Here is a 17184-nt window from a genome sequence, read left to right as displayed (position 1 = left end):
CAAGTTATTCAGCTACTAAGTTGAAATATAACCCAATTAACATTAGAAATGATCTTGGACCTGGACTTAACTGGCCAAAATATTAGGGATCATATACTGGTACCGACCTACCACCATGAAGACAGACATACACTTGCAAACTTTTTTGTCATGAAATGGTAACTAACTGGGACATATAGTAGATTTTAGTAGTACAATTTTCTTTTGCGCATCTGTGTTTGTAATGCCCTTTCGAACACGCATTGGGCGCCCATTTAGCGCAGATAAATTTTACGGATGTCCTGTGTTATTAAATGTTAAGAATTTGCGTCATATAATAACACAGACATCCAATGAATACAATCTATTCAAATGTAAGGTGTTTTCAAAGTCGCCGTAACGCTGATTTAATTACTTACGCCTTCATCTGGTAGTGACTGGTTTATCCGTTCATAATGCGCTATTTTTGATGCGACGGTGCTCACCTGGAACAAAGATTCAAGATATTCAACGTAAATAGTACTTCTGATACCGGTTAGGTCAATGTAAGCTGTTAATTCCATTTGTTCGTGTATGAGTAAAGCAAGAAGAAACTCAGAACATTGAGCTATACATGTATTACGAACGTATTTAGTCAGGTACGATCGTGTACGTATTTGTCGTTCAATAATTAATTAAGACCGAATTGAAATTGGCAATGCAAAAGGTTATTAGAACATTGTTAAAAGGATATATCAAGGCGATTTATTAGCAATACCATCTGAGGCCAGACTCACGTAACCAAAAGGCTAAGCTAAGCACAGGTAATGCTGTGTCAAAAGGTCAACGATGAACTAGCTATAAATGCAAGCACATCAAACTGTTATCTACTTCTAGAACTTGTTTCAGTGTGTTCAGACTTACTTCTGATTGGCCAGAAGTGGTTTCATCTTGATTATATACAGTTGCTCCTTGCGGGTTACTGTCAACACCCGATCTGTAAAATATTACGTGTCTGTTAAGCAAGCAACTGAAAAGGTTGATATCTGTTGATGTAGTAATTTATCATAAAAAGGGAAAGCTTATTGAGATAAAATCAAAATCAAATAAATTTGAGCCCGAAGCAACAGTGCAAGGACCATATCAAACCTGTATTCGTCTTTCTTTCTTGTGTTTGCACCTTCCAAATTGTTCATTGCCTTTTCTAAATCATTTTTTTTCATTTCCACCAAAAATGTTATCGTTGTATCGACTGGTAAACGGCATCTGACTGGTAATTTAGTCTCTTTAAAGAAGAGCGTCATAAAAAATGAAAAATCATTTTGCTTGTGGCCATGAGGTGAACATATTTTTCTGAGGTCTTCTAATTCTCCAGAGTCATGTACGACGAATATCAACCTCTCACTTGAAGAAACCTTGTTTTGTGCAAGGTGTACGCAATGGAACTGAAGAGTCTTTTTGAAGTAATTTTCAAGTCCTACAATATTTTCTTCTACAATTGAATATACACATTGTTTAAGTTCCAAATCAGTTCTTTTTTCCTTTTTGCTCCTTATTGGATCGATTTTAACTATTAATTGCAGGTCGACGTCTGAAAAGCAAGAACGAAAAATCATTATTACCTTCATGTCAAGTTTGAGGGTCATGGGTGCAGGCATTGTCATGTTATCACCTGGACAACTTTTCGCGTTTAATGTCACTGCGACCTCGACCCGATGACCTCAAAATAAATAGGGGTCATTCACTGTTCGGGTCCGCCAAGTCAAGATTGTTCTGGTCCGCCAAGTCAAGAATGAGGACCATATATCCAGGCATTGTTGGGTTATCACTCGGCCAAGCTTTTCGCGTTCAAAGTCACTGTGATCGTGACCTCTGACCCGATGACCTCGAAATCAATAGGGGTCATATATGGTCACGCCCAACCTCCAAGTCAAGATTGAGGACCATAAATTCAGGCATTGTCGAGTTAACCCTAGGACAAGCTTTGGTCGACCGCGCGACCGGCCGACCGACAAGTGCAAAGCAATATACCACTCTGCTTTGAATGAAGGGTGGGGGGCGTAAAAACTGGAGAGTCATCTCATTTTCCGGAAGCAAACCGGAAATAAAAGAAAGCCTAAGCGTTTGACTGGAAAACGTTGTTTACCGAGGTACTGCACGGTCATAGAAGGATGCAGGCAGAAAATCACTTTTTCATACAAGCTTTCCCGCAAAGGAATGCAAAAACGCTTTGACAAACTATTTGAATCCAACATGATCTGAGAAGATGGTTGGGGACATCTTACACGAGATAATATAAGAGACAGTGTTGTCGTTCGATGCTAAAGCCACTGCAGAATTATCTAGTTTGTATATGTAAGTGTTTTCCATTACACTTATAAAAGACAATTGTTGATACTCATTTATAATAAAAACGTTGGGTTAACAGAATATACTAAAAAGGATGAATACATGTCGAAAACAATGGTTCTTATGAAGGATACCAACTTTAATTTGAAAGAAAGGTGCAGACAACACGGTACTTCTACTGTATGAGATGATAGTAGATCACAGTAAATCTTTTAGCACTCACCAATCGTTTAATATTTTTGCGATTTCTGCTATTAAATAAACGGTTACAATCTTGTGTTCAGTAGTTAATATTTTCCATAAATGCATTATTTAGTAAGTAGTTGAAGATTTATCGCTCAAACTTTATGTTTGTTATACACGTGTATGTATTGATATTGAATTATAGTGTCACTTTAAAATACTCATTGATATTGTGATTTATTTAGTGACCTCTTATATGCAACTCGGCCGTCTTGTAATGTTAAGTGTCCAAATAATATTCTGTTCTACCTTATCTGGATGTGCGTATAAATAAACATAACTAACATATTATTATGTCGTAACAGGTAAATGAAATAAAAAAAATGCGGTTTGTAGTTTTTCCTTAGATAATAGAAGTTTTCCAATTACATTTCTTTTATTAAACAAAAGAGCATCACCTATCAAGTAGCCAACAAGTCTATTGAATCGCCTAGTTATTTTAGTAGACAAACTTCCGAAAAAGGCACTATCCTTGAACTTGATGCATACTAAAATAATTTGTCAATGTTAATAAATGCCTTTATTTTGCGTTATGTATATATAGTGAAAGACAGCAAATCACATACATATTAGAAACAATATTAAAAGTATATTATTCTGTACTTGTGTAAAATAACTACTCAGTGGGAATTTACCCTACATTGCAGAACCTTACACTGGTACTTTTATCAATAAGGATACGCTGCGTGAAAGTTCTATCACTGTGATGTGCGTAATTTGTTAGGAATATTCTGATAAATAGTTCATACTCACAAACGCCCTTCACCTCTCCTGCAGACGCCATTGTTGCAGCCAATTCCTAGATGTAATCAATAAGACTTAGTTTAGAAAAAATATACGAGTTACACTCCTCATACTTTTCTAACATTGTATTGACAAGCTTTTTGTTTGTAACAACTATCAATAATTTCTATAGTTAACGCTATTTAGACAAATTGAACGTGAATATTAACAAGAGCTGAGACAGCGCGCTCGACTATTTCATCGCTTTTGAACAGAATTTCTAATTCAGAAAAAAATATCTGTCTTGATTAGTTAAGTAGGTTGGGTGGTTTGGAGCTATTGTATAAAAAATGTCTATGCAATACATCAAATAGTTGCTGAGATATTGACTTGTGCAAGTTAACTTGAAAAACCTTAACCAGAATTTCATAATCGAAATAAATCTTATATACAATTAAAATCAAATGAGGTAACTATGCAAATACGACTCATGCAATACAAATACGAAATGGTAAACATTTTCAATGAAATACAAATACGAAATGGTAAACATTTTCAATGAAATAAACCACTCAAACTTTACAACGGGTCACCTCAAGACTCTACTGATGTGTCTGCATATAAGTCTTGAATTTTGCAGAAGTCATCGACTGGTGACACTGTTGAAAGAGTTAAATCTATTTCAAAATGAATTATTACAAAATTACAGAAATTGACCAAAAACGTACCAAAATGTCAAACGAATTTGTTTTTAATTGTATATAAGATTTTCCTTACATAATTTTAAAGAATTGTTATGTTGTTACCCGCGTTAACAACTCGCTCCAATTTCTCGAAAGTTCTTAAACACATCAAGTTTAAGTAGCTTTTTTCATTAACCAAATTTCTTACTTAATCTGGATTTTACAATATAGAAATTGTTCATCGTGATTAGCATAGAGATAATGCCCTTTTTAAGTACAAAAGCTCCTAAGAATCTAACTATAACGCAATGTATTCAAAAAGTAAACTGTTACAAGGGCCTTAAGATGGTTCGAGAAATTGGGGCCAGTAGTATTAATTAATACGATACCAAAAGAGCATAATTTTCCCAACAAAGTCCAATAAAAATGTAACTTACAATGACATAAGAAACAATTGCAAATTTCAATATTTTGTTTTAACATTTGAATTATTCTGTTTGATTTTTTTACTTCAAGGATAACTAATTGGGAAATATGATAATATCAATTATTGTTATTATCATGAAGTGATAAAAATAACATCCATTTATATCCATTTTTTTTCAATACATTTCAGAATTGATTCATTTACGACAGTAAAACATTTGCATTCCATTCACAACTGTTTTTTTTTGTTTTGCTATGATAATGCTCTTTATGTAGTGCATTGAATATCAATAATTAACCTTTTTAACTATACAATTACCAATTGTTCAATGAATACACACAATATGGAACATGTACGAATGTCTGTCTGGAAAATGTTAGCATTTCTGGTAACGGAAACGACATATTACTTGTTTTCTATCTTTAAAATGGCCCCCCATTGTATCCGAAATAAGTGTGCGATTATCATTTCGTTCTTCTTACAGTCTTTGTGCGAACAATGCATACCAGACGCAGAATATGTCATAAAATAAATGGGTTTCATCAGTTTTGTAAACACAAAAATTATCAGGTCTTGTAACGAAGGTTTTCTAGTGCAGTCTTTGCTATTTTTCAGATTATGTAACTTGTTTTTTTGATGTTGCATTTAACGTTTTCGAGAAAGTTGAAATCTACATTAATATTCAGATTTTTAACTCAAAACTTGAGGTTTTTTTATATTTTGCAGTAACCAATGTACCTACTTACTGAAAGACAGTAGTCATATAATTATGTATGAATATCAAAAGTCATAAACTGAGAAATTATTTTGACCGGAACACGATGATGACATGTGCATATATTCTTGCCAATAAAGCTTTTCTGATTTCAAGCGAAAGACTTTAATTTACCCCCACCCCATTTTTAAATAGGTCACACTAATGTAAAAATATTGAACTTTCACAAACATTATTGCTAATTAAAGACTGCTTAAAATGTTGCAATGAATTGAGCGTTTACTGGCGACTTTGAGCAGATACGCTATCTCTGTCAGATAATATTTGCATGTATAGTCTAAGACTACGGAACGCTAAGAAGAGAAGGAAAAGAGGGCTGGTACAAAAGAACAAACACCTGTACTACAAGCTTGAAAAAGATGCGTTACTAATTGGACTAAGTAATATATAATTATATAAATCGATGACAAACCACAATTCTTACTAATAATTGTAAAATGCCAAAGTGTCCAATAAAATAGATTTTCACCCAATAAAAAGTCAATGTTGAGTATGAGTTAACTACCCAAATGTTTCAAATCTTAAATATAGGGCACTGACTGTGAACTAAAAATATGTATAGTTTGTTTTACTTACCCATGGAACTTACAACACTTCTTTCTATCGGCCTAACAGTAACCACATGGAGAACTGAAAATAAAAACAAATTAATTAGCTTACACGTGATTTATTACCTTTCGGGACGTGTTTAAAGTGTAGTAAGCATAAAAATCTACATTTAAGTTATATGTCAGCCAAAACTACACATCAGCTAGTCAGCAGCTTTAATAAATCTTGCAAATAATAACATACAATTATGTATACAATATAATGTTTTTTTTGCATATAAAAGCATACGAAACAACAACAAAACAATTAAACATGCATATATATCGCACACAAAAACACGTCTGAAATTTCAGAAAATTTTACAACGACAACTAATTCACGAAATTATGTATGAGTGTCTGATCATTGCTCGTGAAATGTATAGCATACACAGTATTTCACAAAATTTATGTAAGTGTATGGTAAGTAAAACAAAAACGATTGTCGACTGAACCAAATAAAAGTTATATTAAGTACCTCTTTATATCACTCAAAAACATCATCCTTCTCCGACGGAAATCATCTTTCTTGAATTTATCGTGTTATTGAACATTCTTTCAGAAAATATAATCATGTACAGTCGTAACGATAGTTGTTCAGAAAGTAACTAGTACGCAATTTAACAAAGCAGTCGAAATGGCGGATATATAATATCCCCCGACGTTGCTTTTTAGACCATGTTGAGTTTCTTTGAACCTGACTGGTGCGTTGAATCTGACCAAAATTGTACACTACCACTGGTCAAGAGTGGGAAAATAGGAACTACAAGTTGTTTGATTGGTAATCTAAATATTCTTGGATGCATGAACATGTTATAAAGGATATGTGTTAAAGTTATTCAGATTGTGTGTAGTGTAGTTAAGATCAATGTCAAGGTTGTTTTGTCAAAAAAAAGATTGAATATGAGTCTTTGATAACATCGAATAAATAGCAAGCTTTAAGTATTTTGGATAAAGTGATACATATATATTATGGTGACGTCATAACTTTGTTTGGCTGCTTTTGAAGAGAAAACAAATGTTAAAAATATATTGTCACATTTGTGTCCTTTGTTTTTAAAAATATTAAACTGTTTGCACATAATGATTATGCTCGCCAGAGTGCGCAAAGTATCAATCTGTAAAACTTGTTTAAAACTTTCAATAAACAAGCACTTTTAATTGTGTACTCTAACCTTGAATTTTGAGGCATGGACCCAGGACAAGATCACTGCACATCGTCTCAATGAGGACAGCATTTGTACCAAGTTATATTGTAATCCATCAATGCATACGTAAGTTATGAAGCGGACACAAGCATGTGTACTCTGACCTTTTAATGTCTCGTGTGACCTTGACCTTTGATGTATGGACCCGGGTCATGGTCACTGCTCCTAATGAGGACAACATTTGTACCAAATTATATGGTAATCCATCAATGCATAAGTAAGTCATAGCGCGGAGACGAGCATGTGTACTCTGATCTTTAAATGTCTTGTGTGACCTTCACCTTTGAGGTTTGGACCCTGGTCAATGTCACTTAACATCATCTCAATATAAACAACATTTGTACCCAGTTATATGGTTATCCATCAATGTATAAGTAAGTCAAAGCCCGAACATGAGCATGTGTACTCTGACCTTTAAATGTCTCTTTTGATCTTAACCTTTGAGGTATGGACCCAGGTCAAGGTTACTGCACATCGTCGTAATGAGGACAACATTTGTACCAAGCAATATGGTTATCCATCAATGCATAAGTCAGTTATAGCGCGGACACGAGCATGTGTACTCTGACCTTTAAATGTCTTGTATGACCGTGTCCTTTGAGGTATGTACCCCGATCAAGGTCACTGCACATTGTCTCAATGAGGACAACATTTGTACCAAGCAATATGGTAATCCAACAATGAATGAGAAAGTTATAACGCGGACATGAGCATGTGTACTCTGACCTTGAGAAGTCTCTTTTGACCTTGACCTTTGATGTATAGACCCGGGTCAAGGTCACTGCACATAATGAGGACAACATTTGTACCAAGGTATATGGTAATCCATCAATGCATAAGTGAGTTATAGCACGGACACGAAATGTTACGGAAAGACAGACAGACAGACTGATGGACGGACGAAGTGCATTCCGATTATCCCCTCCACACTCCGTGTCGGGGGATTTAAAAGAACTGATAGTCTTAATGTAAGTTTCTGCAAAGTGACGCAATGTTTAGATTAAAGTACCATGTGTGCATGATTTGTCTTGCCATTTGACCGGCTTTATGTAAGTTGAAGACGGACTGAGAGTGCCAGAAACTGAGATGGTCTTACAAATACACTTTCTTCAGATATTTTTGATAAAACATGGGGTATGAAATCAAGAACACAACCTTTTAAATCGCGACTTTTGCAAGGCCCATAATTCGGTATATTGGTGTAGCTGAAACCTCGATAGGAGGTTGTGCTTCGTTATGTTTTTGCTACACACAGTCATGGATTTATCTTTGTTTGCAGTCGTAAATCTCTATTAATACATTCTTTGGCTAGAGTTTGTGCATGACCGTAGCTTATAAATGCAAAAATGTTTATCAATATGTCCAAGTGAACTGATTCAATAAAATAACCAAGTCCGTTCTGTTTTCGCGATTTATGATAGGAAAAAATAAAAATGTCGTCAGAAACTGCAGTATCCAAACATTTAGTGATACAACCTTAATACTCTTAATTATTTTTGAAAACTGTTTTTCCTGTGTTTGTTGTTTGACTTTGTGCCTTTACTAAGGTTCCAGTAAATTTCGGTTGTTTGGCTTGTCGGTATGGTTTACCATGCATACTTAGTGGTAATTAAATAATTACGATGTATCATTTTCTTTTCTGAAAGTACCCATGAGGTTGAATTAATAAACTATAATCAAAGACAGTTGATCCACCCAGGCTTTCGTTCAAACAAAGCATTTGAATGGAATACAATAGAACAATCGCTTTTTGTAAAGTGTTTACAAAACGGACAAAGCGATTGCACGTGAAATCACAGTTACTGTGCGTGAAATACCCATAATTGATCTGAAACCGACGCATACAAAAAGGAAAACAGTGTGCTATTTAACTTGTTCAAACGTCATTTGATTATTTGACAAGGGCGTATTTCAGTTTAGATTGCCAAACAAATGGCACAAAACATAAACTTTACATTTTATTTTCCAATTAGCATTTTTCGAAATGCATAAAACATCAATTTTTTAACTTAATATAAAATCTGCAAACTATGTTTCGACATCAGTCTTAGATGACTGGTTTTCATGCATTTCGGCATAAATTGGCTGGTTCCTAGACAGAAAAAGTAATAAAGTTGTCAAAACATTCGATTATGTGAGAGTGCAGCTTTAAAACATGATTTAGAATCAGTATTTGCAAAATGCATATTATCTGTTTTATTTATTCATTACGTACAAATAACTACTGTACGGTTTCGCACAAGCAATTTAAGTATTTTCTTCTTTCAATTCATTAAGTACACGTAGATCAGCCGCATAATACACGCAGACAAGCAATACACTATAAATAAACGAACAAAGATTCCACTTCATGATTAGTTTTAATAATCGATGAACATTGTTCTGCACTGGTAATAAAGAAATTTTCGAAAAATTAAATTAAAAGCATTGCAATGTTCATCGGTCTTTATTCGCTATTTCGATCCTCTAAACTTTATGGAATTCGCGTAGTTGTCGTAGTTCAAGTTCATACACAACACCTATTTCGGCAATTTCGGTGTCATGGTCACTGCCGATCAAGTTCTCATGTCCTAATGAAATGTTGTAATGATGATGATGATAACCGTATAATAATAATAATGAAGTATGAAACGGTGAAATGACCATTTCACTGACGTTTTTAACATACAATTTATGAAAACCAGTTTTAGTGCATGTGCTTAATTCAGGAAAACATACGTAATAAACAAAAAATAATAATATTAATATTAATAATAACAATAATATTAATAATGTGTTTCCGGTATGGGTAGAAAAAGCCGACACGAGTGCACCTGCGTTACCAGGGAACGAGGCTTGTCGAGTGAAGCGTGCCCGAAGGTCGGATTTTGTTAACTCATTTTATGTTTAAGGCAATGTATCATATTGATGATATTCATGTTCAAGTATGTGTAACATATAATTTTGGCTAGTTAAACTGATTTATTGTGACTTTTATGAGCTCTTGTCACTGCATATTTTAATTAATGATGGTTTCATAAAAACAAAACAAAAAAAACGTACGTGTTCAATTAAAAACATGCACCCTACAAAGAACAGTCAAATAACAATTAACGTGTAATAAATTTACCTTTTTGTTTAAGTCATAATTGTTCTGCGAAGGAAACTCCTCTTTGAAAGAATAAACTAACATTCAGATTTAAAATATTACAGGGCATGCGATTGCTTTCTCAACTTTCATCCAAGTGATTTGTTTTCACAAAATCTTATCATGCACGTCCTTGGTTTTCAGAAAACCTGGTCATGCGCCGTCCTCATGATTTGTACATTTAAATGGAGTTGTCCAGGATGATATTTATTGAAATCCATAAACAATGGGAGATTCAAGTCCTTTTTTATCTTTTAGATAGATTAACATAGTAGACACATTGTTTGTTTTTGTTGCCATTTATTCATGAAAATACAAAGTAGCCAACCACTATGATACTGGTCAGCAGTCGGTACCTGTAATTTATCCACATGGTCTAATCCGAGCCGCGAAGGCATATAGCGAGGGTTTTACGTAGAGGTTTTGAGGTCGTACGTGCCCTCCACGAATGGCCCGCGCACACTACACGTAATTTCAAACTACCTGACCACCGCGTAGCCTTCATTTTCAGTAGCTGTATTTAATCATAAAATCCATATGGTGTCGTCAGAGACGCAACGGCGTAGCGATGGGTCCACGCAGAGGTTTAGGGGTTGTATGGGGCCCTCCGCAGATTGCCCGCGCGCATTACGGAAATAATTTTATACCATCTGAACCCCACGTAGCTTCATTTTCCTACGTGGAGAAAAATGGACATGCACAATTTTTGGTCTGCAATGATTTGTCGCGGCTACTGCCTGGCTGGTGCGTAAGTGGTAGGTCGGGGGCACGTGGGAGAACGTTGGTAGTACTTGCAAATTTCTCTTCGTTATTTGCAGGGTATAAGGTAGATACTATGAATTTTGCATCCACATAGCACCAACGTAGTCTGTGCACCACTACGCACGCACTGCCCACATGATTACCACTGTAGCCATCGTCGCGATCACCTCGAGCATGCATTTTCATGTTGTTTGTTTTCGTTTTTGTCTAAGACTCAGCAGACTTTGGCATAAATGCTTTCAACTCAATCATATAAGATTACCCACAATATAATTTATCTCAATTGTTTGGGAAACGGCCGAATTCTCTTCAAGAGTTTGTAACGCTTTTAGACATAAAACATCAATTTTTAAACGTAAATATAAAACCTGCGATCTATAAACAGCAGTCTTATATCATCGGATTGCAGACATTTACTCAAATTTTGGCTCATTCCAAGACAAATAAACAGTTTCCAAAACGGTCAATTAGTGAGAGTGCAGCTTATAATAGGGGGTGGGGGCATTGAGGTATGTGTTTGTGTGTCTGGGGGTTGGAGGCATTGAGGTATGTGTTTGTGTGTCTGGGGGTTGGGGGCATTGAGGTATGTGTTTGTGTGTCTGGGGGTGGGGGGATTGAGGTATGTGTTTGTGTGTCTGGGGGTGGGAGGCATTGAGGTATGTGTTTGTGTGTCTGGGGGTGGGGGGCATTGAGGTATGTGTTTGTGTGTCTGGGGGTGGGAGGCATTGAGGTATGTGTTTGTGTGTCTGGGGGTGGGGCATTGAGGTATGTGTTTGTGTGTCTGGGGGTTGGGGGCATTGAGGTATATGTTTGTGTGTCTGGGGGTTGGGGGCATTGAGGTATGTGTTTGTGTGTCTGGGGGTGGGGGGATTGAGGTATGTGTTTGTGTGTCTGGGGGTGGGGGATTGAGGTATGTGTTTGTGTGTCTGGGGGTGGGGGCCTTGAGGTAAGTGTTTGTGTGTCTGGGGGTGGGGGCCTTGAGGTGTGTGTCTTGGGGTCGGGGCACTGAGGTATGTGTCTGTGTGTCTGGGGTTAGGGGCATTGAGGTTTGTGTTTGTGTGTCTGGGGTGGGGGCCTTCAGGTAAGTGTTTGTGTGTCTGGGGGTGAAGGGCATTGAGGTATGTGTTTGTGTGTCTTGGGGTGGGGGATTGAGGTATGTGGTTGTGTGTCTGGGGGTGGGGGATTGAGGTATGTGTTTGTGTGTCTGGGGTGGGGGGATTCAGGTATGTGTTTGTGTGTCTGGGGTGGGCGGATTGAGGTATGTGTTTGTGTGTCTGGGGGTTGGGGGATTGAGGTATGTGTTTGTTTTCTGAGGGTGGGGGCATTGAGGTATCTGTTTGTGTGTCTGGGGTGGGGGAATTGAGGTATGTGTTTGTGTGTCTGGGGTTGGGGGGCATTGAGGTATGTGTTTGTGTGTCTGGGGTGGGGGCATCGAGGTATGTGTTTGTGTGTCTGGGGGTGAAGGGCATTGAGGTATATGTTTGTGTGTCTTGGGGTTGGGGCATTGAGGTATGTGTTTGTGTGTCTGGGGGTGGGGGCACTGAGGTATGTGTTTGTGTGTCTGGGGGTTGGGGGCATTGAGGTCTGTGTTTGTGTGTCTGGGGTGGGGGGCATTGAGGTATGTGTTTGTGTGTCTGGGGGTGGGGGGATTGAGATATGTGTTTGTGTGTCTGGGGGTGGGGGGCATTGAGGTATGTGTTTGTGTGTCTGGGGGTGGGGGGGCATTGAGGTATGTGTTTGTGTGTCTGGGGGTGGGGGGCATTGAGGTATGTGTTTGTGTGTCTTGGGGTGGGGGATTGAGGTATGTGTTTGTGTGTCTGGGGGTGGGGGGATTGAGGTATGTGTTTGTGTGTCTGGGGGTGGGGGATTGAGGTATGTGTTTGTGTGTCTGGGGGTTGGGGGATTGAGGTATGTGTTTGTGTGTCTGAGGGTGGGGGCATTGAGGTATGTGTTTGTGTGTCTGGGGGTGGGGGATTGAGGTGGGTGATTGTGTGTCTGGGGGTGGAGGGATTGAGGTATGTGTTTGTGTGTCTGGGTGTGGGGGGGATTGAGGTATGTGTTTGTGTGTCTGGGGGTCGGGGGATTGAGGTATGCGTTTGTGTGTCTGGGGGTGGGTGCATTGAGGTATGTGTTTGTGTGTCTGGGGGTGGGGGCATTGAGGTATGTGTTTGTGTGTCGGGGAAGGGGGGGTTGTTCTGCGTTGCTTGATTTTGTACAAAATACAGGAACTTGCACTGAACATTTGTTCGTATAGGGGAGGCGACGGGCAACTTACAGCGTATGAGTTTATTTGAGCAATGTGTTACACAGCCTTTAATGTAGTAATTGTCCTCTCTATTAAGAGGTATCTTGAAGGAAATCTCTGTTTATTTGTATTGCTATTACTATAAATTCACATGTACCGTAACATAATACGGGGTTAAATCATTTCAGTGTTCCTTTTATTAGTTTATAATATGTATTGTTTTGTTTTTTTTCTGGACGCGCTTTGGTTAAATTAACAGATAACGGACACGGCGTTTAAGATAAAATAAGACGTTGTCCTCCAACTTTCGCTTTCAATTCCTTGAACATTAGCTGATTTTCTTTCGATTTTCAAAACATTGCATTGGATTAAGTAAACCTGACGGTTCATCAAGTACGCACTTTAAATCACCATGGAATGCTTCATGTGCAAAGTGAGGAAACTGCCGAACGAGTTTGCACCCGAACCATTGACGGAGGTCTGTGAACACCCAGTTTTGCACTGTTTACGGGTACTTGTTTACTTTCATACTTTTGTAAATTTATTCTTTAAAAGTAGTTACTGTTGGATCCTATTTATTTAGTGTTTTCTACAATTTCGCACCTACATCAATTTTAAAGATTCTACGTACTCGGTTTTCGATTTAGTTTAAGCCATACTTATGTAGAGCAATCTGCAACTGATAAATGCTTATAACAGATAATCTATTTGCATAATGAAACAGGTAAATAAATCATGCATCATGTTATCTGTATAGTCTGGTGTAATTGTCATGTATTTGTTTCTTTTCAATTACACAGTAACTTTAAGTGAATCAAGTACTCTTATGAAGACATCGATACATATAACTAAAAATGCACCTCTCTATGTCTGGATAATTATGTATTTATTATCATTGTATCTGTACGTGTTTTGCCCGATGAGTCTATGATTTTCTTGGAAATAAACGTTCTTTTCTGTTCATCGTAACTAAGTATTTTTAACGTGTTTCATTGAAATGGTGCAATCCCTAATTATCTTCTTGTTGTTCACTTACTGCAAATAATAAAAAAGTCAATACATGTACATAATAAAGTACGAGCACAATTTTCAAATCAGCCTTTGATGATTAATATTGAAATTGTGAGATTCAGGTTTATCAAAAATTTATCCGATATCCACATTTTTGTCTTATTGATTATATATTTTAAAAACCATTAGTTATAACACGATCAATCAATATTTGATTAGGCAAACATGACCTGTGATCAGTTTCATGCATACATTATGTAACTTTTGCAAACAAGTAAATGTGAAAAATCATTACATTCAAAATCTTAACATATTGTTCAACTGTTGATTTTGCTTGCATGGAGTTCAGTGTACGATCAAGAGTGTTGAGGACTCATCAACATGCCCTTATCCAGAATGTGGATCGTCTGTAAAGCTCACCGACAACAAGCCCCAGTACTTTCAGGCCATTCTCGATGACCTTTTCAAGGAGTATGCAGTTGATGACGATGATGACACCGACGTTAATGGTGGAGCTACACATTTCTCTCTTGGCGGAACACTTACAATTTCGCTTTTGACAGGAGAGAGCATGGCCATCCCCTTTACCCCAAGCATGGAAATTTTGCAGCTAAAGGCTAAAATCATGAACCAGCTTAAACATGATACCAACAAGCAGAAACTGCTGTACAAAGATACGGAACTCACGGTATGTGTTATTAAATATATTGTATTTTTAAAGTAGAGGTTATGACTAGTTAACCCCTACCCTTAGATAAATTAATATTGTAATTTTGGTATAAGGTATCCTTATTTTAACATTACTAGAAGCATAACAATACAGTATTGACCATGGATGATGACAGTACCTGAATTGATAAAATCATAGACAAATTCACCTTGAAGTCTTTGTTTATCGTCCCTGACTTATTAATCCAAGCTATGAGTTAAATATATAGATTAATATATACATGTTTTTATGAGAATCTCAGAGGCATAAATTCATCTTTTCCTATTCACAGAGTTACCAAAGCAATGGCGCACATTCCAAACTGTCGGACTTCGCAGTTAAACCGAATTCCACCATTCAGCTTGTTGTGCTTCTGTTTGCAATTCCGGACAACTTTAACCACGTCGTTTTCGACCTGTTTTGGGGATATCCTTCTTCTGGGCCTGATTACCTTGATGCAACATGTTTAACATTTCAAGGAACTTATTTTCTTAGGTATTGTGATTACCGAAATCGAGCGTATATATCTGCTCTGTCACATTCGGGCGATGTTATGGATGATCGTAACAGACAAGGCCACCACACCATTCAAGTAAAACTTAAAGAAATACCACCAAATATCAGTCATCTTTTCTTCACACTGAGTGCCTATAACTCTCCAAATATTTCGCGATACCCTAACCCGAGTTTGAGGTTCTACGAAGCAGCGAATCCTTCAAAGAACTTGTGCAAAACTACGTTTCATCATGCCGGGGCATCACAGGCTGTCGTCATGTGTTCCATGTCCCGTAATGCTACAGGTGGATGGGAAATATTCAAATCTGGGAAACTCTCATCTGGAAATGCCAAAAACTATGCACCACTGACTACAACTATCCGTTCTCTTATTACACAGGGATTTTAGTGGTAGAATTTGTAAGAAGAACGAGCGATCGGATAATTATTTTAACAATTAATTACTCAGTTTGTATTGATCAAGTTAAATAATTGTTGGGAACATTATAAATTTCCTTTTAATAATGAAACAGATCGTTGACTATCATTTTTATTTTGTGTTTCATATTGTATAACCGATTGTTTTTTCTCTCTTTAATCCTTCATTTTAAGATAAAGTCAATCTACCCTCCGTCGTATACAGTAAAATACAAACAAAATCGATATGTTCGGTTTAAAACGCAAATACCATTGTTAATCTTCCCTTCAAAGAAGCGGGAGTATATTGCTTTGCACTTGTCGTTCCACAGTTGGTCAAGTAGATCAAAGCGTGCCCGATATATAAGAAAAGAAAACTTAGTCTTTGTCTTAGTCTTAGTAACTGTCCTCAATCTTTGTGTAAGGGTTGGTCATGACCAGCAGATGACCCCAGTTGATTTCAAAGTCTGTACTACGAACTTGGTGAGGAGGTTGGTCAAAATGACCATTATTGATAGTGAAATCGGTAGGTCAAAAGTCTCAGTCGCGGTGACGTTTGACGCAAAAAAAATATCCGATTGGCAACTAGAGAATTCTTGGGCTTATGGTCCACAAACTTAGTAGGTCAAAAGTTTCGGTCGCGGTGACCTTGGACACAAAAGCTTTTCCTTTTGGTAGGAAGGTTGGTCCGGACCAGCAGATGACCTCTAATGATTTAAAGGTCAGTTGGTCAACAGTCGCAGTGACTTTGTCGTTTATAACTAGAGTGTGCTTGGCCCTTAGGTCTTCAAACCTGGTAGGGAGGTTGGTCATGACCCGTACTGCATTTGTGGCTAGGTTAGGGTCACCCAAAATGTCAAGGGTTAGCTTGAGGCCAATATGGTTTCATAGCAATAATTCGTGTGGCAGCCAGTTTTTTCTCATTCATATTTTCACATGGAGTTCAAATCAATTCATACATGTTCAATTATTGATTACGAACAATTCTATGTTTTTTATATTTAGAATTAAAGCTCGCACTTATGCACGGACGCACGCACATACGCACGCTCACACACACACACACACACACACACACACACACACGCACACACACGTTCTCGTAGCGTACAAAAGCACATAGTTGATTTTACTGTTGGTGTGAATTGAATCAATTTCTACTCATCTATAGATCACCATGCCCAAGTGTGTCTCGTGCTTGTATCTAAAAGGTCAAGGCACTACTTGGTGGTAGGTGTTGCACAATTATGCGGATATGGATTTCATAGTTCATGTAACGGTTGTATGTGTACATCAGGGGGCATAAGTCACTTGTCTTTGACAGCTCTTGTCATGTATAATAGTTACGGACACCTTAGATATTTAGCGAAAACTTCATGTTTTAAATCAGTTTTTCTGTGGAAATTTAATCTGTATAAGGCCAACATTTTTTTTAATTTGCATTGAGAAAGTCTCGTGTCTGCGA

At 37.2% G+C, this 17184-nt stretch overlaps 2 protein-coding genes across 2 annotated transcripts in view; one reads left to right on the top strand and one right to left on the bottom strand.

The window, feature by feature from the left end:
- Positions 1-10165, bottom strand: part of LOC128239961 (uncharacterized) — a 34109-nt gene extending 23944 nt beyond the window's left edge. Inside the window, exons 1-6 of the mRNA XM_052956427.1 lie at positions 10063-10165; positions 5735-5788; positions 3304-3349; positions 1108-1549; positions 883-955; positions 399-464 (exon numbers count right to left, since the gene is read on the bottom strand). Coding sequence (XP_052812387.1) covers positions 399-464; positions 883-955; positions 1108-1549; positions 3304-3334 — 612 coding nt within the window. The 5' untranslated portion in view covers positions 3335-3349; positions 5735-5788; positions 10063-10165. The remainder of the gene's footprint in view (positions 1-398; positions 465-882; positions 956-1107; positions 1550-3303; positions 3350-5734; positions 5789-10062) is intronic.
- A 3136-nt stretch (positions 10166-13301) lies between these two features.
- Positions 13302-15843, top strand: LOC128240899 (uncharacterized). Its single transcript, XM_052957885.1, has 3 exons — positions 13302-13598; positions 14448-14786; positions 15100-15843. Exons 1-3 carry the CDS (start codon positions 13500-13502, stop codon positions 15709-15711), a joined length of 1050 nt encoding a protein of 349 aa, XP_052813845.1. The 5' UTR covers positions 13302-13499; the 3' UTR covers positions 15712-15843.
- The last annotated feature ends 1341 nt before the right edge of the window (positions 15844-17184 follow it).

The sequence above is a fragment of the Mya arenaria genome, chromosome 7 (genome assembly GCF_026914265.1).
Source record: "Mya arenaria isolate MELC-2E11 chromosome 7, ASM2691426v1".
Lineage (NCBI taxonomy): Eukaryota > Metazoa > Mollusca > Bivalvia > Myida > Myidae > Mya > Mya arenaria.
Note: the sequence above shows the minus strand (reverse complement) of the source record. Positions and strands in the feature narration are given on the sequence as shown.

Excerpts from the sequence above, each read along its gene's own strand:
- LOC128240899 (XM_052957885.1), top strand. The coding sequence starts at position 13,500 with ATGGAATGCTTCATGTGCAAAGTGAGGAAACTGCCGAACGAGTTTGCA. Across the intron at positions 13,599-14,447 it reads CAGTTTTGCACTGTTTACGG|TGTACGATCAAGAGTGTTGA; the intron begins GTACTTGTTTAC and ends CATGGAGTTCAG. Across the intron at positions 14,787-15,099 it reads ACAAAGATACGGAACTCACG|AGTTACCAAAGCAATGGCGC; the intron begins GTATGTGTTATT and ends TCCTATTCACAG.